General features: G+C 39.5%; 1 protein-coding gene across 2 annotated transcripts in view; it reads right to left on the bottom strand.

Moving 5' to 3' along the window:
• The window catches only part of sash1b (SAM and SH3 domain containing 1b), a 48,202-nt gene extending 26,888 nt beyond the window's left edge, over positions 1–21,314 (bottom strand). For both annotated transcript variants that reach the window (XM_076748212.1, XM_076748214.1), the window contains exon 1: positions 19,920–21,314. In XM_076748212.1, coding sequence (XP_076604327.1) covers positions 19,920–20,402 — 483 coding nt within the window. In that variant the 5' untranslated portion in view covers positions 20,403–21,314. The remainder of the gene's footprint in view (positions 1–19,919) is intronic.
• Positions 21,315–21,741: the final 427 nt, after the last annotated feature.

Here is a 21,741-nt window from a genome sequence, read left to right as displayed (position 1 = left end):
AGAGAACAAGAGAAGAGACAGCTCCACCTTTCAGGAAGGAGATGACAAGCAGCTCTGCTCTGACTTTTCTTAAGATGCAGATATATGCACAACATACATATGGGATATTTTTATTTTAATTGTACTTCATATTAGATTTGAATATTAACTTATTTTTTGTTGTGATGTCTCTTTGCTATATCTATGTATGATGTTATAAATCTAAAAACACTGACACTAAGTACATTTTCCCACATTGCATACACCTCCCACAACAGATCTGATTAAACTTTCCATGGACACACTGAGGAATGGTATCCACAGGAAGCTACTGCAAGAGAACACCTACATATTGTAAATCATACATGAGGCTTCTTTTAAGTGTGGGGGGGTTACTCTGTCTTGTCCAAAGAACAAAGGAAGTAAATTAAAGAACAGGCAAGTTCTACTGCATAATAAAAACTCACTGCGTGACATCCAGTACATAAAATTTATATGGAGACAATCCATAAATATGTTATTTTACAGAGCTAATGAGATAATAGATGAGCACAGTCACGTCTCTCATCCAGACTTTAGTGACCACCATGGAGGGAATTACATGATAATGTCCAATAGATGTCAGAGAAAATGGCATGAATAATGGACACAGCACATCAGATGTGGACATAACCTTGACAAAGACATTAAGACAAGGCAGGCAAGGCAATCTGTATATGGCACATTTTAGACATGGTACACACTTAAGATATTTATACTAATCAATCCCAACTTAGAAAACAGGAATGAAAATTGAGCAACTACAAGGAAATTGTTATTTTTTGACAAATGAGCCTTTAAATGCTAATTTGCTCTCAACCATGGTCACAACTCTCTATATCTCTAAAAACCACTATGTCATCCCCACGACTCCATACCAGCAATCATATCAAATAACAACTTCTTTATTATCTGTAGAAAATAAATAAATAAATTAAAGGCAATCTTTCTATGACAAAAGCCACTGTGGAAAAGCTACAAATAAAAAGCAAGGCAATGAAAATTCAAGCCAAGACGTTATCTTTTACTTCAAACTTTATTTTACTTGACATCCATGGTTGAACCTGCCTGAGTTTGTCCGTGCCTCATGTCATCCATGTAAAATGTATTGCACTTGGAATCAATTTTTCTGCAAGGCTGACTCTAGAGAGGGACTTCAAAAAGCTGAGAGCTAAATGTCAGTGGCTCTGCCCTCTCTTTTGTTTACTTCACTGTTTCATTAAGACTCTAATATGCTGAAGTTCAAGTCGTCCAGGTTTTGACTGTGATCCAGTGATAAAGACACACTGTCAGCTGTGTAATATTTTCAGACACTTAAGCACATTAGAATGAAACATGAAAGCACATTTGAATGTTGAATATTCACCACAGTGGATTTGAGCCAGAAATAGATGCAGCCTGCCTGCGGGCAGACACTGGCTCACAGGGCACAAACAAGACTTCTTCTAGGAATCACTGCTAACTCATGCCATGCAACTTATTTGAGGAATGACAAACAATGTAAAATGAGAACTGTGAGGCACTAACCTCTACTCTGAGCTTTGATGTGTGCTGTCAAAACCAAAAATTAAACCACTAATATTTAAGCCTGACATTTTTCTCTAATTGTGAAGTCTTTCTTCTGGCATATACAATCAAGATCATGACTGCAAACATTTACTGGTTAGCAACTTGCAAAATAAAACACCAAGTAAAACAGCAGCTCTGACCACCAGCAGTCATTTCAGAAAAAGTATTCTGAGTCTGTCCTAGTCAGTTGATTTGATTTGCATTCATGTATTCTGACTAATGCAACATTCCCCAGCACTGCTGACATGTTCCTCCAAAGACACAGCCCTTCCTGGCCCTGTGGATAAATCCCATCCATCTGCTAGACAAAGGAGATTAAGACAAATGCTAACTGTTTGCCAACAATACTAGACCCAGGTCCACCTGGACTGAGCTGATGTTTTTCCCCTTATTAATTAAATTTTGTCATCTACTCTGTGTTTTGCTGAGATCCTCACTCAGCTACTGTATTGTTGAACGTTGTTACAGTAGGCTCTCTAAAGTGACATTTTACAAACATGGAGGGGACATTATGTTTACCTCCAAACCATGCCACCATCCACAACCTTTTCACTGAACTTAAAATTCAAATGCCAAAGAAAGCTTGGCATGGCTCATGAGAGTGACATAATAACTGTGTGACATTTAAGAAACTTTCTGCAAGATGTAAACTGTCTAGTTGAATCATAGTCAAGAGGGGTCTGCAGCAGGCCGAGAATCAAGACCTTAATGAGTCAGATCTCTCCATTTTCAAAAATATTGTTTAAATATTCAACAGACTGACTGGAGGCACAACCACTCTCACTAGTGAATCACCCTGGCTAGAATCCACCAGACATGGGGTCAGAGGTGGTGCTGTGGTGGTACGTTGGCCTCATTGTGCCATATGGAATTTTTTTTTTTGTTTGTTTATCTGCACTAATCCCACTGAAAGCCAAGTTTACGCCAGCAGACACGCCAACCTCTGAAACCTGCTAGTGCAAAGGTGAACCCCTAGCTTCAGTATCTACCACATCCATCATGTCTGGGTGGATGACTGTGGGTGCCTGCAGTAGAGTGGGCAGCAATGCGGACCAGGGTTGGTCATGAGTGCAATAGCTAATGGGCTTCTTGTCAGTCTGCCAGATCAGACTCTATAAGGTACCCAGCCAACACTCACCCATGCTACCCACGGGGTGTCATTGAGCCAATGACTACCCAAAATACACTGCTCAAAGAGTAGTTGAATAGTAGTGGTTTATCTGATATTGCTGTGTTGGTGGTCACATTTTGGTTATGTTTACGAAAAAAATATTTGGTCAACATGGCAATATCAGATTGTTTAAATAGTAATAGTAGTAGTGTTAGCAAAACAATTCCAAAGAAAAAAGCAGTATTCTTGATTGAGACCTACACAGTTTGTGTATTTTGGTCTACGCGTGTAGACTAAATCAAGCATTACTGACCCAAATAGCTGTATGATCGCAAATTACTTCTCACAGGGCTTATTTAAATCCCTCTGTACCTTTGCATAAATAAGAGGCTAGGCAGAGGTTAGGATGGATTTGAAGTGCTTTGATCATATTGGTTTTGTTATCATTCTTTAAAGGTTTCCACTTTTTCTAATCTCAGAGGAAGGTGTTTTCATTATGAAGACTGTTCACAGTGAAGTCTTAGGATAATCCTGTGCAACTGGCACACTGTTGTTGGAAAGACACCTTGCTGAAAGTTTTTCAAACATTTTGCCAACAACTTATGCATTAGAGCATAAAGCAAGCCAGATCCTGTACATGGATGAAAACTACAATGCCTCGCCTCCCAGTTCTATATGACATTATCAGATAACACATCAAGGTCAGTCACTTGCATTGCAGTGCAGTCTCTCCATCGCATATTGTCTGTGACATACAACCGCACACACCTTTCCTAATGGACACAATATCAGATTGAACTGCAGGGAGGAAATTCTCTTCTCAGAGTAAAGCTTTCTGACCAAAATAGACACAGAATTCAATTATAATGCAAGTGAGTGCTTGAACATTCAAAGATGCAGCACTCTGTACAACTGCATTCCAGGATTTTAACATTACAGAGCATTGCAATTTTGGTTAAAAAGAAAAGATGACAAAGAAGAAGGAGAAGAAGAGGAGGAAGAAGAAACCAGTTGTTTAGAGTGACTGTGTAAAGGTAAAATAAAACAATAACATAAAAAATTCTTGTAGTGTAGGTCCCATGCATTTTCAAATGCCCCTTGTTTTCCTAATGACAGTGTCAATGATCAGGGAAGAACAAAGTCATACACATGTAAATGTGGCTAAACACCTGGGAACATGGCTTGGACCTAAGCAATTACAGCACGAATAATTAAAGTAGCTGTCCATCTTGTTTAAGGCATTGTATTTCAATAAATAATTATCCAGGAAGTCCAATAATGCTCTGGTTCACATACAGTGCCCCTCTAGACAATGTAGATTCTCAATTCTGCCTTTTCTATGCAAAAGATTCCAAAACGGGCAAACAAAAGACTTCCAGCACGTAACCAGAAATCTGAGCTACAATTAGACAAACCAAGTGGGATCAATATAACTGTGCCAGAGGGAATTCCCTAATCAAATGGTAATAGATTAAATCAAGCCAATTAATTCCACTCATGCTTGAACATGGCTGCAGTTTCAAAATGGATAACATGAGATAGGCACAGAGGAGTTTGATCAGAGCCTGTACTATCGTCTCTAGGTGCTGTCTACATTTATGACTCACAAATTTCAAAAATGTAATAAATGCAAATTTATCCAAAGACAAGGCAACCCTCATCAACTGAAGTAGTAACAAAGACTCCTGGAAGTCATGAATTCCTCTGGTAGCATCAAGAACAAGCTATGCAGAAAAAAGCTGTATAATACCACCATGTTGGCAGTGGGGGAATAGGAATTTACCCAAGCTATCATGTTTGGCTCACGTGAGCATCAAGCAGTATGGGTCAATTACATAATAATTCTCATTTAACATTTCACTAAGCCAGTTGGCACAAACGCCAGAGGATGTTTGGAGCATTTGTAGCCTGTCTGGCTTCTTGGGCTTGCTGCCTGGCCACTGTTCAGTTCCTTCCTTTATTAAAACACAGCTCCACACTTTGTGTGGGGAATCCACACAAAGTGTCACACTTAGTGAATAGCTGGACAAGATCCAAAAAGAACTGCAATGATGCAGATGACCAGAGCCTAAAGAGACACAGATTGTGTTAGTTTTATACAGTTCTACCTGCTTGATAAAGACATGACATGACACAGCCTTTTGTAGCACTTCTGTCCAGTTTCCATCGTGATTTCTTGGTTTATGTGCATTTGGACTTGCACTTGCCACTACTGGATGGTTACTCCATAATTAGTTGAATTTTCAAGGGTAGAGTACACAGCTTTTTAAAATCATAATCCTAGGTTTTACATGTGGCCATACAAGTATATTATTTATTGGCTATCTTACTCCTGGGTTGGAATACGGTGTGATATGCTTCTGTTATATTGAGGATTACTGGTGTTAACTTTCTCTTATGCAGATGAATGTGATAGTGACATATAGACATTTAAATGAGACACAATATCAGTGAATTGGCTCATCTCATGAGGTCAACTGAACCATTCAAGTGACTTTTTCAGACAGTTTGTAAGCCCCAACTCACTGTACAGAGTCCCAGTGTAAGATTAAAGACTCAGCATACCAACAGCAACAACCGTTTCACTAAGCCCTCCAAACAAAGACTCTACAATAAACAGTGAGACATAAGAATGTAAGCAAAAGAGAACAGCACTATGAAATCCTCCAGCACTGCAACAACTACACAATCAAACCAGTGCCAAAAAAAGCAGAGAGGAAACTGACCAAAGCTTTCAGACCCAACCTGCAGCACGGTCCTGTACAGATATAAAAAGTGCCAATCAATATTTCACAACAGGCATTACTTCTTATGTGGATATGTGTGGCCTCACAGAGTGCAACAACTTTATTTGCCCTCTTTCAGTTGATAACACAGCACCTACCTTAATGGTTTCAGAAACACACTCTTATAGCACTATCACTTTCCCTCAGCTTCCCAGTGTTCACCTTAGGGATGCACTGTAGTTGTACAGTACACATGAACTGTTAGGCCAAAGATCTCAGCTCGCTGCCATCTACTTTCCCAGGAGGCACAGCCTGCTCCTCTTTAGCTTTTTTAGAGGAATAGACTTCTTCAATGGGACTGAGGCAGGAAAAACATTGCTATCCATTATTCAAAGAGTTGCCACATGCATTCATATACGATGTAAAAGATACGCAGCTTGGAAGCACTTGATGAAACTGATGAGATGTAAGACAGACAATTCAAAGATGGCTTTAAACCTTGAATGGAGGTCCATTATGGTCAAACAATGAGAAGTATACATTTATACATATGTGTGTGGATCAGACACCTGCAGGATTAGGACACATTTCAAGATTCACTAGATTCATATTCTTCAAGATTCACATTCTTCCATTTACTACCAACAAATATAAGGTTATTAATCGCTAACAATAATTGCAAGTTGCAAAAAAAAAACAAAAAAACTTCATCATCATCAACTTTACTGTCTGCTCCAATTGTTCCATTCCAGCACTGACTAAGTGGAATGTGCAGTAAATACAGAACTGGACAAGCATTGACAGTCCACTTCTTGTCCACAACTGAATAAGAGCCTGCAATCTTTTTTTTTGTTTGTTTAGTTGCGTGACATTAGTCTATTTATTGTGCTTAAGTGGATCCTAGTGTTTACCCTTTTTTAAATTTGCAACACCGAAAAGTAATGCATTTTTGATGAGGGGCAGCAGAGGTGAAACATAACACACCAACCATGTCTCAACCTGTGTGGCACTTAACAGCTCTTTTCTCTAACAGTCAACTGAGCATTAACCTCAATTTGACTTTTTTTCATTTTAATTTAGCCCATGGTAGGTGCTTCCAGCCACTGCTGCCCTAGAAAAGATCCACATAATGTTTCAATTTATCCAATTAACAAGCGCGTGGCAGAACTTTGCAGTAGGTACACACTGTATGTTATAGCTTCACAAATTTGAAATGAAGACTAAATTAAAACTGAATTTATTCAGTACTCTGTGTGCTATGTTATCTGATCCTTCAACCTGAAGGCAGTGGAGATGTTTTCTGAAAGGTGTGACTAAGTCCATGATGCATTAATTCAAACAGTCTTTCTTTCCTTTTTTCAGAATATTACCATGTTGTTAGGGTGTTCTGCAGACTCAGGTTTCAAACCTTGGTCTATACAGAGAGGAGGGTTGGATAAAAGATGTGTTGTACAAAGAGATCATTGCTCGTATTCACATTTCTGGCATTTTTTAGAAAATATAATCTTTACAACAGAATCCATATCACATCTGGACTTATTATCACATTATTATAAAACAATGGCTGTAAAAACATTCCATTAAGTAAATGAACATTTATTTTAGTTATAGAATAGATTTCTCTTGTTTCTCACTTTAACCTATATCAAAAAAAAATTAAAGGCAATAAAACTAATCCTTAACAGCTATTGACTTTTAAGTGACAATCTGGAAGAGCCACAACATTTTCTACAAGCCCATCACACGAACAGTGAAAAACGATTAATGGTTCACATAAGCTTATAATAATCCACAGAGACTGCAAAAAGGAGGCTAATGGGTGAACCTGAGGCAAAACAAACATAAACACGCGACAGCTGCTCCACATAACTTAGATTTCTTGGAGTGAATACATTATGTATGCTGACAGGGTGACATTGAGCACATACATTCTCAGGAAACCAAATGCAGGATAATAGGGATGAATTTAAGAATCACATCCTCTTAATTTGACATGGTAGTGAATAAGAGGAAAGCCATATTCTATGCAAATGGTTCACTAGGGCAGCAGCTCAGCTAACCGTTTGCTGTGGCTGAATCTATGCAATGGTGTCAGTTGACTTGTCATATGAAATTCATAAGGGAGGAGGGTCTTAGCTGCTGTGGAGGAGAAGAGGAGTGGAAAGTGGGTCATAATCTGAAGATACAATGTTCACTACACTTCAGGCTTATGACCCTTGGCTTTTTTCCTATATAAACACCAATAGCCTGTATGAAAGGTCAGATTCAATAGTGTTTTTATAGTATGAAATCCCACTTGCATGGGTAGACCTTGCATTGATCCAACCAATACTACACAGCTGGATGGTGGAGACCAAGCTGTGGACTCCTGTATTAAAGAGTATCAGTGGACAGATGCAGTCACAGCAGACTGTCACTGGACAAACAGGCAAACTAGAACTGATGTGTGACAGCTCTTCACGCTGTGTTTAAGGTGTATTCCCACTGTCCACTGCACAGTGGGATTTAAACTGGGAGTACTGGGAGTAACGGCACTGACAGAATGCCCAATCACAGTCAGTTTTTACTTTTTTCTCCAACACCAAGTGTTCAAAAACACATGCAGGGAACAGAAAAAAGATCAACTCGGAATAGATCAGCTTGGTTGGATAAATGTCATGCTATGGCACATTCCACAAGCTGTAACAGTGGTCTAAGTCTAATCCCTTTGCCCTTCAGGGACATATCACTAATGGGCCAGAACATCACACAGATGGATTGGAAGCCTGTGATTTACTGTAAGCCACTCAAGTCAAAACACAGAAGTAACCCACTGACCATATCAGAAATATATGCACGACATGTACAGCAGCATGAGCATAAAGAAACTCAATGCATGATAATAACCTTAATGCCTCGACTGAATATGCTTTCAACCTGCATTTGACCACATTGCTGTCACACGTTCATTTCTGATTATCACTGTTCACAGGGACCATTCAGCAACTGTCTTTCCATCCACATCAATGTAAACTATAGAGTAACACAGTTACTGCAAGTTACATCAAGTAAGCACCAAACAAAGGTTCTATTTCAGATTGTTTCTCTTGCTTGCCCACATGCACACTCTCTCTTGCCATCTCTCTCTTTATGTCTCCTTCATTAGGCTGGTCAGGCACTTAGTTAGTGTTACTGTCATTTTAAAGTCAGTAATTGAGGGGTTTAACCCAAGGGTCATTACAATTATACACAAGGCCGCAGTGAGAAGATGCACTGGCTGTGTAACTGCAAACAAAACATAAGAGGGACCAAATCTTTTCTAGGTTTGTAAAGCCTGGTGCTATTTTATACTTGTCTTAGTGTTGCCGGACATTACATCATCAGTGGGTACCGTGTGAAATTAAGTTGTTGGTGACTGGGTTTCCCTTTAACCAGTCAGGGATCAGACAAACCATATGTGAGGCTCAATTCCAAAATGTGAAACATGGAGCTTTGTCACCATCAAATAAACCACTTCCAGAGGTTGACTGGTGGGTGTAATCCCCACTGTAACTGCCAGGCTCACTGCGTTTCCAGTGGGTGTCTCCACAGGAAAACTGAGTTCAAAAGGTGGATGTCTCTGAGAGAGATGCTGCACAGAATTTAACATTAAAACTGAATGGCATGTAGAGAGTTGTGACGATAAATGTTGCAGCTTCTTTCAGTATTTATTTTCTCAGTATTGTTGTACCCCACCTGAAACAAAAGCAAATCTGCAGGCCAATCTGATTGGTTATAACTGAGATTGTGGAGATGGTAACATAAAAAAAGCACAAAGAGCATCATCCACAGAACTGAGAGACCACTCAACGCACAAATTATTCTAGTTTAACATAAAAAAAAGCTGAATGTTGTTTTTTTAATTAAAAATGTAGTGTCTGGTGACTCACAGATAAAGTGACAGAACACTACAGCAGCTGCTGTAACAAAACTAAAAGCTCCTTGTACTACTTTTGACTTTGAGCTGGGAATAGTTGACGCACAAGTGCCAGACAACCTGAGAGGGCTCACAGCTGCCTGGCAGGAATGATTCAGGAAAAAGTATTTTGGTGTTACAGGATAAGTTAAGTGCTTAGCTAATCAGCAAAAAAAAAAAAAAAAAGACTGAAGTGAATTCTAAAGCCAACTGAGAAATATTTGCAGAGCTTTGACGTGTATATTCTGTGTGTAGTTTTCCTCTTCAGCGTTTTTTTTTTCCTTTTTAAAGGAGGTGCAGGCAACTTATTGAGTTTTGTGTTGGGGAGATAGGAAAATGGAAAAATACAGATTAACTCAAAGAAACAAAAATTCATGGTACGGTAATCAAGTCAAATTCTGCTATTTTGTATGTTTTTGTTAGTGTGCCAAGTGTTTGGATGGGAAGCCATTAAGTACTAGGTAAAATCAATACTATGTTCTACAAAGCTGATGCGCTTGTTTGGGATAATCTGGGTTAAAGTTAGGTAGGTTAGAGTTAAATAAAAATTCAATGGCTCAACAGTTGCACATGGTATTACAAAGTAGAAGAATTTCATTCACTGTCTTCTTATGAAAAGAATGAGGCAGAATGGAGCAACACTACATCCGTCTTATTATTCCTTTGCCTAATGCACTGAATCACAGTGAGTCACATTATTAATATGTGTCGTGTGGAATTAGCACTAATGTATTGAGAGAGTCTGAGCATGTAAACAAACTATAAGCTGCAATCCATATCTGACCTATATTTCAAAAGAAATGCAACACGACTAATAGATTGCAATATCTCTGATGATGAATGAAGAGAGTAAAGTCCCTACTTGTCATGTAAAAATGGGTTTCACTGTTTATGGACCATGGATTGCTGTAGTTGCCTGATGGAGTCTAGACAGTTCAGTCACGCTTAGGTTGATCACGGTGTTGGTTTAATGAATCTTGACAAAATATTTAGTAAATAGAAGCAGATGTAAACATTCCTTATAGTCCAAAAATTAAGCTATAAAAAAGAAGAAATTACTACATTTTGGCTGTTGATGTGATACAAGTCCTCTCAGTAATATACAATATATATTCACTAACACGATGAATACATCCTTACATCCATAAAAAAAATGTACCTATCCATTTGAACTTTTTTGAAGTGAAAACTTAAAGTAAGTGTGTCTTAATTACTGTTTGTGGATGAACTGGCTTTTGAAAATAAAAAGCCTAACTAAAATTCTTGGGTTTTAAAATTATATAAATTACATAAAACCTTTTAATATACCAATACATTGCATCCAATCACGTAAAATGCAAAACCTGACGCATAAATAAATAACAAAAGGAAACATATGACTGCATTAGTGTAATGGTTCTTCTCTTTGAAAGAGGAGCTCTCTAATCTACCTCTAACAACTCAGCTCCTCTGCTTGACTGAATGAAAATACTTGCTAACCCTGCTGAAATGGCCCATCTTGCACATGCAATAAAAATAGCCCAGCAGAGAGCACGGTCAGACCCTTGTAATGGAACGTGATCAAGGTCAATGTTGTGTGGCTCAAAGACTTCCAAAGGCCCAGGGTGACGTCACACTCAGAGACAGAAAGGTTAGGGCCAAGGAGACGCTCACAACCATCTCAACAACTCCATGCCAGGCCCAAGTCAAATGATGAATGTATTTTTACTGCTTATCTCAAATTAATTGAGACAAGTTTTAAATTGCACTGCTTTAATCATTCAAAAATAGAAATACCATTCAGCATTTGTTTCTGTTTCTTGGGGATTTGGATGTGATGCTGAAAAATAAATTCTCAAATTCTCTCATCATTTTATTCTTGGAAGTATAGAAAAGTCTCCAAAGCAGCATTAAGACCATAATATACATTCAAAACTGCAGCCTGATCCAGTGTACACATTCATCAAGAAAAATTGTAGGCCTGACTTAAGTCAAGTAAATGTTATTTATGTAAATCAATCTCACAAATCACAATGTGTTTTACAATCTGTACAGCATACAGCACCCTCCATCCTTAAACCCTCAATTCGCTCAAGAAAACACTTATGAAACCAACTTTAATAAACAAATGATATGTGCAAAGACTTCCACTACTTTCCTATAGACTTACTGTAGTCTAGTTCTGGTTATGGTTAGTATGATGACATGCCAATAATAATAATAATAATAATAATAATAATAATAAGAATAATAATAATATGTAAAAGTAGCCCGATATTTTTGAGTCTCTGGTTTACATATGAGCCTAACTTTGTGTTTGGACTCTTACAAAATAAATTCACTGAGAACACCCGAATACTGTCATGTGTATTATTCTCAAATATCAGAGACAGTCATTAAGAACAGTGGTCCAAAGCATTCAGTGCTGGGCTCAGTGCCTTGATCTGATACAGACTTTAATCAAACCTCCTCTCTCAACTCAGCTGCCTCCTCCATGTGTCCGCCACAAAGCAAAATAGGCTTTCTCTGTCACTTTTCTCTTCAGTGATTTAAATTCAGAGAGTGTCACATAGTTTCAAAGACCTACTTAGCATTGTTATACAATCGTTGAAGCAACAGTGAGGTAAAGGCTGCAGACTGAGTGTTTTGCAATGGCTAGGGGATGAGGAATTTGTTTACACAGCTACTAAAAATACTTTTCAAAGAAAAATAAAACCCTCACTTCTCCAGCTTATATACTGCCATAAAGTCCAAAATAAGCATGAAAATGGTGTGTTGCAGGGCATGAATTTAGTGTGTGATGCTCTGATCTTTCTCTGGGCAAAGCCCCTCCAGATGCTCTTCTAAATAAAGCAGCATGGTATAGCTCAGCTCAACTCGCTCGTTTTTCTTTTTCCATTGTGGATAGTGCCTGTTACCTGGTACTTTTTTTGGGATCACCTTGGTCAAGGTTCCAAGTGAGCTGAGCCCATACTCAAAGGTGATGTACACCATCCCTTTCAGATCATCTATTAGAATTGTAGCATGGCTTCTTTGTGTGCGGAGTGTATGGCTGAGTGAGTGAGTGAGTGAGTGAGTGAGTGAGTGAGTGCCAGGCAGTGACGGTGAATGCAAGCAGGGCAGAGGAAAACATTAACAGTGAAGTTGTCAGTTTAGCACCGTTTAGTTGTCAGTGAATAAAGGATGCGGCTTCTCAAGACCAAAGTAAAGCTTCTGTGTGTCGTTTCCCAACGGCTAGAAAAGTGAAGGGGGTGCAGTGTCACTATGATGATCAGATAAGAATCCCACCCACAGTATGCTGAGGGAGTGGAGTTGAACCGTGCCATGCAGTGGAAATGTGACTTTCTATGTGAAGGGGACATGAGGACTTTTTGAATGAAAATTAACTGGATAGAACAATGAGCTACTAGCTCCATCTGTACTTCACCTGCAGGCCGCTGATGCCAGACAATTCTAATCTTCACAAATATAGGTCAGTGATTATGCCCACTTAACACACAGGTTTACATTATACATAACATAGTATTCCCATTCCCAACAACATATGCATCTCTGATATCACTCAGCAGTGATGTAATGTGGGGTGGCTAAATATGTGCTGGTACAATCAATGCCAGCTGTTCTTGCAGAGTCCTGTTTTGGGGGGAGAGGAACAGACTTCTGCATGAGTAACAATCCGGACAGGAATTTACAGAATCCCAAACTATAAGTGACAAGCATGTTCATGGCATGTTAAGCTTTTGAGTGCGATGTGCAATACTATTCAACCCCCCACCACCCCATCTCGTTCCAACCCCCTACACTCACTCCCTGCCGGCACCATCAGTGCAATAATCCAGCAATATTCCTGTAATGGCCCAGTTGTTTGACTTAATCTATACTGACATAACATGCATAAAGTCCATAAGTGGGCCTAACATACAGTACATTATATGATGGTGGATGTTGGTAAACTGGGAGACGCTTGTAATAGATCTCACAGCAACACACCAAATGTGAATATATGATTTATACACTACTGCACAAGTAACAAGCCGGAAGTTTGTACGCCAGGTCCTGCGCACCTTAACTTTATACATCCCAATCACATTGAATCGAGTGGATGTGCACAAGGCACTTAGCCTGACTTGGCTCTTCCAATAAAGGACTAAAGGAAAAATACGCTCCATCTGTCATCAACAATCTAAATAACAACAGCCAATCCTGCTGCAAAACACGTGAAAAAGAAAAACTTCACTCTGTGAGACTGAGGTGCTTATTACTGAGGTGGAGAGCAGAAAAAATTGATTATATGGTGGTTTGTACTCCAGCATCAGTAACAAACACAGATTGATGGAGTGGCAGTGTCACAATGAGTCAATGGTAATCTATATGTATCACTTACATATCACTTTTCTAGTCTACCGACCACTCAGAGCAGCTTTCATACAACATTCACCTATTTACACACCCACACTCACACGGAGCAATTTGGGGTTCAGTATCTTCCCGAAGGACATTTCGACACGCAGAGGCAACTGTACAGTCCCTGATGTGTTAACATCTTCGTGTCTGGCAGTCTAGGTTCTGGCACAGCAAGGAAGGAATGTCATCTGTGGGAAATTAGTTCCAAGAGGTTTTCATTGCGTTCAATAAGCCAGACCTACTTTAAGAGAGCCGGACGGTGCTCAAACTATTGCAGCAATGTAGGGGATTTACAGAGGGGTGTCTGCATCTATTTGCTGGCTTTTTCATTCATTTGACATTCATTTCTAATGCTAAACATTATCCATGTCAATGATCAAAGTGTGTATAAGCAAACATAATCACTGTTTTTCATAGACTACTTCATAGATATAGCACAGGAACTGGAGTGGGAACATTATTTTGAACCATTTGGTAAGTTTGGCATCACCAACTGACAGAGCCAGACAAGAGTTTGTGGGACAGGACACATATTCTCTTGTCATGTTCATTTCTATACATCTCGCGTGTGCATGATAACCAGCGTATGCAACTTTTTAGTAAGTGCTCACAGTTTATATGTGAGGCCTAAGGTGTTTTCCAGAGCAGCAGCTATGTTCTACATTCAAAGCAAAGAAGCAGGCAGCATGAGAAGTGATAATTATACACGCACTGATTCAACTTTTTCTTTCCATCTCAAGACAGTTTCCAGAGCCTTAAACTCAGGGATCTGATACCAGTTCCCATTTTTTTCCCAGTATTATAATTTATATGCATCACTCCATGGAGCTCAATGGATTCTCTTATGCAGGGTAAGATAAGTCCAGGGATTGCAGAGGCATTGAAAAATTAATTGGCAGCCTGCTGAGATTCAATGAACGATACCGAAAAGACAGAATTTCATAGCAACACTAATGAAGAAACTCTATTTATGTTGGCCTACACCCAATTTGCTTAATAAGGTCTGTACCAGCACCAATACTGATCCAGTGGATCAGATCAGTACAACCCTAGTGATTATGGTAATGAGTTAAAAGTTTACAACACAATATTTATTTTACGGATTAACAATTGTCAGAGTGTACTGGAGGTCATTCAAAATATATTTTTTCATTTATTGTTAACTTGTGGTTGGACATAAATTGGTAAATTCTTGTGATATTGATTTTTATTCATATAGCCGACCTTGCAAGAATCTTAGATGTGCTATAAATTAGACTACACAGCAAATAACAAGTGATTCTAGCCATCCGTCATCTCATTATCCGTACCCATGTATCCTGTGCAGGGTAGCGGAGGGCTGATACATACAGACAGATAACAATTTATACACAAACCTTTTAGAGTTTTCAACTCACCTAACATTCCTGTCAAGAGAAAGACAGCTAACCTCAAACCCACAAATTAGCTGCTGCGAGGAAACAGTGCTAAATACATCCTCATCCAAGTAAGATGACTTGTTTTAAAGGTGATAGGGATGAAGGACTTAAGTAAACAGGAGAAAACAGATTGATGTTATCAACCATTTAACTACAAAACCACTTCTGTCATTTATTTACAGGTCCTAAAAATCAGCTGGTGTTTTTTTAAAAAACAACCTTGTTCACAAAAAGAGTTCTATTCAGTCTCCATTTGAAAGTGACAAAGGGAGCGACAGCTGTCAGCTGCTGCAGAGCTTGTATTTTGTCAGGCTCTATTCAGACTGGCTTTTCTTCTGTCAAAAGCGGCCTGCTGGTTTTGCTTGTCCTCCGATCCCCTGGCAGAGCAACACAGGGAAATCTTCTGAACAACTAAGATTTGTTCCCCATTCTTAGGATGTTTTTCAGGCCAGGCACTGCAATGAGGCCTTCTGGGGATTTGGAGCCCTTTGTTAAGACAGCTATAAAGGGAATCCTTCCCACCAGGGTCCGGGTGTGATGAACAATATAATGTATGCTTTGCTGTCAAATGGCAACACTAATCATTTAATGCACATCTAGAAAGCTAATCATCTTGATGGGTACTGCTGAACTCAACTAAATTTTAAATCCACATGAGGAAAGAGTTTGATTTTAATGTTATAGATGATATAAAGAGATGAGACTGCAGCAAAGAAGAACATCCCATTCGCACCACCTGAAAGCTCTGACTGGTATGTACACTTATCCACAGACAGGAAGAGCTGAGTTGCAATTATTTTTGTGAGCAGATACCTTCAAATTCAAAGCTCTGACTGAACAGGTCAGTCTAGGTTTGCGTGAACATGAAACGATGGCAAAATACTAGACCATAAAATCTGAGGACAAAACCTCTCCAGCTACACTGAAGCCTCATCTGGCGTTAAATGTTTGTTTATTTGGGTTCTACCTTTGGGAGACACATGTTCGTGTTTTAAATGTCTTGGGAATTTTTGTTTTAGGTTGGATTTTGTTTTTGCTTTTGCATGTTGTAACATCATTTTGAGTAAATCTCTTACACGCTTTCAGTGGAACACTTGTCATGGTGCCAGTGTTTAGATCATTTACAGCTCAACCAGCTTTTATTGCATTATTGCATTTTTTTGCTCTCAAAGTAACTGCTAGGTCCTTTGGGCCTGTGTGAAGTAGTCATGCATGCAGAATAGTAAGAAAAGCACATTGCTCATTGAGAATTGATTGCACTACCAAACTGAGAGGCAGAAGAATTGTGGGATTACAGATGCAAACCAGCGCAATTGCAGAACATCAGATAGAGTAAGGGCCTGAGGACAGACCATACTGCTGACTGATCTCATCCAGATTATGAAGATGACTTCAGAAACATTCTACCATACAATTTATTAACCAGAGCAACTGGCAGCATTGGGTAATATAAAAAGAGTTTCCAAGGTAAAACATAGTGTTTTAGATTTTCAAAAGTTATTCACACATAAAGATGGGTTTGTTCTTATGCCACAGTATTTCACAGACTTTCCAATCAATGTCCATGTTTGTCACTTTATGGTATTTTGGTCAATAAGAAAAAAAAGGTAACCACGAATTGTATTTTGAATTATATTACACTTCCCAAAATCCCAGACTGTATTGAAATCATGAAGATCTTTGGTTCAGCTCTGCACACATTTAAGCAAAGAAGTATTGCTGGCAGACTCATACTTAGCCTGAAGGTGCTGTATGCTATTCCTGGTGAGAAAATGGGCTGTACTGGCCTACATACCTGCATTCCACAACTGTTTAACGGACTCAATCTGATGAACCTGAAAGGCCAAACTGCTCCAAAATGCTGCTATCACAGAAACAACCAGTCTCATCTGACATTTTTGAATAAACTGTCTGCTGAGCTGCTCCAAAGCAAGCTGGTACTCAATATTCACAGTGTAAATGAATGGAACGATCATGCATGTCCTCATAATGTAATGTACAGATATGTTTGATTAGCCAGAAAGGTTGACCTATTAACAAATGTAGCAGGATGACATAATACTGCAAATGTTAACCACAGTGTAAGGTTGGAGAACCAAAGTTAAACGTGCAGTATATTAATTACTAATGAAGGTCATTTGTACTTTGTAGAGCCAGCAGCAACTAACTAGTACTAGAGTGAAGGCGTAGTTACTTTGCCATTCACTTCTATTAAATCTCTTTCAGAGACATCTTTCACAGGTTTTCCCCTGTGAATGAACTTAAAACCTCCGTATGGCTGTGCTGACTCCAGAGCTGCTGATGCTTTTAAGTCTAAAGAATTAAAAAAAACTTTTCCGGGTGAATCTAGCTGTGGTGTTGGCTGTAACCTACAAAAAGGATGGACGTGAATCGCGAAGTGCCTTTGCACTTAGTAGTTTATAGCCTCTGAATCTTTCATGAACAGTACATGCGTGTAGCTGTGGAACTGGCCAGAACCATACAGTACTGTTAGTACAGCACAACTATTTTAAAGGGCACCACAGAGGGGTAAAATACATCTTTCCAATTATATTGTCATTATTAGAATAAATGAGAACACACCAAAAACTGCACAATTTTCCATATGGATGCATAATAGTTCCCAAACGGAAGGCATGCAAAGGCATTGTAAAGAAGACTCAGTATTCTTCATGATTTGTTATGACACAAAGATCAGCTCAGTCAAACTGGAAAACTGCACCTGACTCGCCAGTCTCTCACAACACATTCATTCATTGTTGATGAGCAGGGTTTTACGCTTGTATTCACTGAAGAAAGACAAAACCAAGACAAGCATCAATGTCTATTGAAAGAGCAATGTCTCTGTTGGTTAAACACCACTGCTGAGAACAGAAGCTGTGTCTTATGTCTGAATGCAACCATATCCTGGGGTATTAGCATTTGATTTCTATGATATGTATATCTATACAAACTTGATACATAGAAGGTGTAGACATTCTATTGTAGTGTTGCTTAGCAGGAATTCATTCTGACAGTCTGTTAAAATACAGCCGAAAGAGATTCATGTCATCACTGTACCAAGTTTCGTCAGTTTTCTGTGATATAATCAAATCCAGAATCCATCAATCGCACCTTCCACTAACTGTGACAGATTGTTGACAATAGGCCAAATGTGCCACTTTGCTTTTCATCTGGCGGGCCTCAGACCTTTCGCTGAGTGTATTAAGGACTGAATGGATTTGGTCGACGCCAAACCAGACTAAACATCCTTGGCAATTATATTAACAGTCTCTGCAGTCAACACAGACTGGACAATTGTCAGAGCAGGGAGGATCCCCAGAAATAAAATGGGATGGTATTAGTAAATGCATCATCCATGGAACATGGAACATCTGTCATCAAGGCAGACTGATGCATTGTCCCTCTGACCTCTGCCTACAGAGGTCAGAGGATTTTTAATGCTATGTGTTAACTGTAAAGTATAAGGCTTATGTTTTGCACTACCACGGCTACAGTTACCAGATGAGCTAGCAACCAACATACCAGCCAAACATGGACAACATAGTAAACTGACTGCATTTATATAGCGCAACACACAGGCCTACCTATCAGGAGCAATTGATATTCAGTGTCTTTATCAAGGACACTTCGACATATAGATTGAAAAGTCAACCTTGGGACCAGTGGACAACCCATTTTATCGCCTGAGCCACACCTGCCCAGCAGCTTGTCACTATGCCAAAATATTAGTGGTGTTGGATAACACAGATGTTCTCTGAGATCTAAAATGTTCATAATGCTTCAGCACAGTAGTGGAGAAATCCAGTGATTAAGAGGCAGAGAAGCTGTACTAATTACTCAGGCAGCAGTAGCCTCAATAGACTAGAAAGCAAGGAAGCCACACAGCAGCTCATGCTTTGAATAAAGCATACAACTCATCTATCTTGTGTCGCAAAATAAGAAGAGGATGATGGCACAGCAATAGGGCTGAATCATGCTGCAATTATTTTTGCAGACATTTTGATTCATTTTAACTACAAAACGCATATAAAAATGATGACATGATATTTGCTAAGGTCTGTACCAAACAAGTATGTTACCTTACTTCCAAGAAATTACACACAGCACCAGAGATACTGTCTCTAAGGGAAGGCCCTGAACCCACAGTTGAATGAAACAAGTTCATGCCCATTCTCTGCAAAGTCAGCAGCATTCTGGGAATTGTGTGAAATTACCAATATAACACTTGTGAGCAGGTTAGTACAGTAAAAAGTAAATAACAGGTCAAAACAACTGTTGGAAGGCGGTGAATTCCATAAAACGATGATAATTTAATTTGTATGAAAGATTTGTGTACGTAAACCTTAATGCTTTTATCCAACTTATGCTATAAATCTTAATGGACAGTGAAGATCAAAGGAAACCACTCATCACCCACTCACGCAGCCAAAAGAAAACAAAAAAGTCATTTTGAGTCTGTTACCCACTGATCCATGAAAAAGTTAGTAATCAGACAAACTTGGGGCGTAGTGTGAAAATGTTTAGAATCAAGACAAAATGAGATTTAACACTACACTGAATCTCAGCAGACATTTGCCAGAGAAATCAAAAAGCATCCTTGGAGCAATACAGAAGAATCACTGGACGTCAGCACCATCAAAGAAATTTGTCACACTCTTCATCACAAACATATCAAACGAAGCGTATTAAATTCCACAAGACAGTGCTTAAAGAGCCAGCATTTACTATGAACATATAAGGAAGTAAAAACTGCCTACCTTAAAGGTGTAAGGTGCTTCTCCCAGGTTGATTCCATCTTTTGCAAGTTTATCCCTTATCAGTACTTTGAGCTTCAGTTTGGGATAAGTCACAAAGTCATTACAATCTGTGACTCTCGGGTTATGGTTTCCAGGACAGGAGGCCTGGTGTATCCCTGTGGTCCGAGAGCGTGACCCCAAAGTCCTGCGGTTGTCTTCTCTGCTGGAGTGTGAAGACTGGCTGCAAGCAGAAGGATCCAGAGGCTCTAAGGTGAAGTAGTAGCCAGGTGCTTTCCTTTTGTCCTCATCTATTAGCATCTGCACTGCTTTGAGCAGCCTGTGTCTGTGGTACTCAATGTGGACACCGATGGCATCCAGGTCTGGCTCCCCGATCTGTTTACAAACTTCCAAATCATCATACCCATTGTCGATGAATGACTCCACGTACTGGGCCAGATGAAGCTTTGACAGCCACTCGAGGACGAGGTTAGGCCCTTGGCTCATCTTAAAACAGGGTGTAAGGAGGTCTGCCTTAAGTGCACATCATCATATCCACTCACACTGCTGCTGGGGTTTGTGCAGCACTCAAGTCCACGTAACTGCCACCTGACACACAGTCTGAAGTTCAACTCTCCAAATTAGACACATCTATTGGCTGTGACCATAGAAAACACAGTGAATGGGTATTTTGAGGCAACAGGGCGGCTGTATGTTTGAACTGTCACAAGCCCTTTGACCTTTCCAACCCTGGCTGAAGCAGTGAAGACGGTCCAAGCAAGACAGGTTCAAGCTCCCTTGTTGCCCCTGAGCTTTCACATCTCCCGGGGGCGTGTAAGTTCAGCGAAAGGCGAAATCCCCTTACTTACACGGAGAGACTGTTTTTAAGCCAAACCAGGAATTTAACTTCTTTAACCGTTAGAAGCATGTTAACGGTTGGCTGAAGCGTGTGACGCATGCACTTTTAGAAATGAACCTATTTAGCCAATTTCTGTCGTCGACGGAGCCGTAAAGTTAACGCTAACTGGCGAGAAAAGCCTTTAACCGGAATGACCACATTTCTGTGAAGTTATCCCCCGCCAAGAAACCCGTAACAGTTGGCGTCTTCTCAGGCTACATCCACCGTCTTTGTCTCGTTCATCGCAGCGGTTACGGAGCGAAACGCTGAGGTTCATCAAACATTCATCCGGAGCGAAAATTGAAAGGTGGACGCTGAAGCCAGAGCGATGTGTCGCTAGTTAACTACTAGAAAACACGTTGGTAGAGAATAAAACACGCAAAATTATCTCTACCTGCTCAGAGCGCACTTGTGGCTGACTTTGTGTTTAGCTTTCGCCGTATTGAACTTTGCCGTCCCTCCGCTCCATCCACCGGTTCACTCAGTCTGAAGATGCTGCTCAGGCTCGAGCTTCAGTCACTGCTGTAGTTTTTTTTTACCCCGCTGGACGACGGGAGCTCAGCGAGCGCGGGCGCCACCTGCAGGGGCTTCTGGGAAATGTAGGACGCCATACAAAACAAAATTAAACATTGAAATAAATAAAATAACAATTAAATAAAATAAACAATGATAAAAATATAATTAAATAAAACATAAATAGCACAAAACAAAAGATAATATCTCACTTATTTGTTCTGGCCATATATCAATAGAAACAGAAATACTGTGTTATGCATCATTTCAAAACAATTTTCTCAAAATTCAGCTTGAAGTACATATTTGAATTTTTTCCTCTACTATAAATATATATAAGTGACAACAGAAAATGACCTTATGCACTTTGCTCCAATGCATAGTCTCTTCACCATAAAAAATAAGTACATAACTCCACTTGTGAGTAAAATTGTT

The sequence above is a fragment of the Chaetodon auriga genome, chromosome 14 (assembly GCF_051107435.1).
Source record: "Chaetodon auriga isolate fChaAug3 chromosome 14, fChaAug3.hap1, whole genome shotgun sequence".
Taxonomy (NCBI): Eukaryota; Metazoa; Chordata; class Actinopteri; order Chaetodontiformes; family Chaetodontidae; genus Chaetodon; species Chaetodon auriga.
The sequence above is the reverse complement of the archived record's forward strand: the minus strand, read 5'-3'. Positions and strand labels throughout refer to the sequence as shown.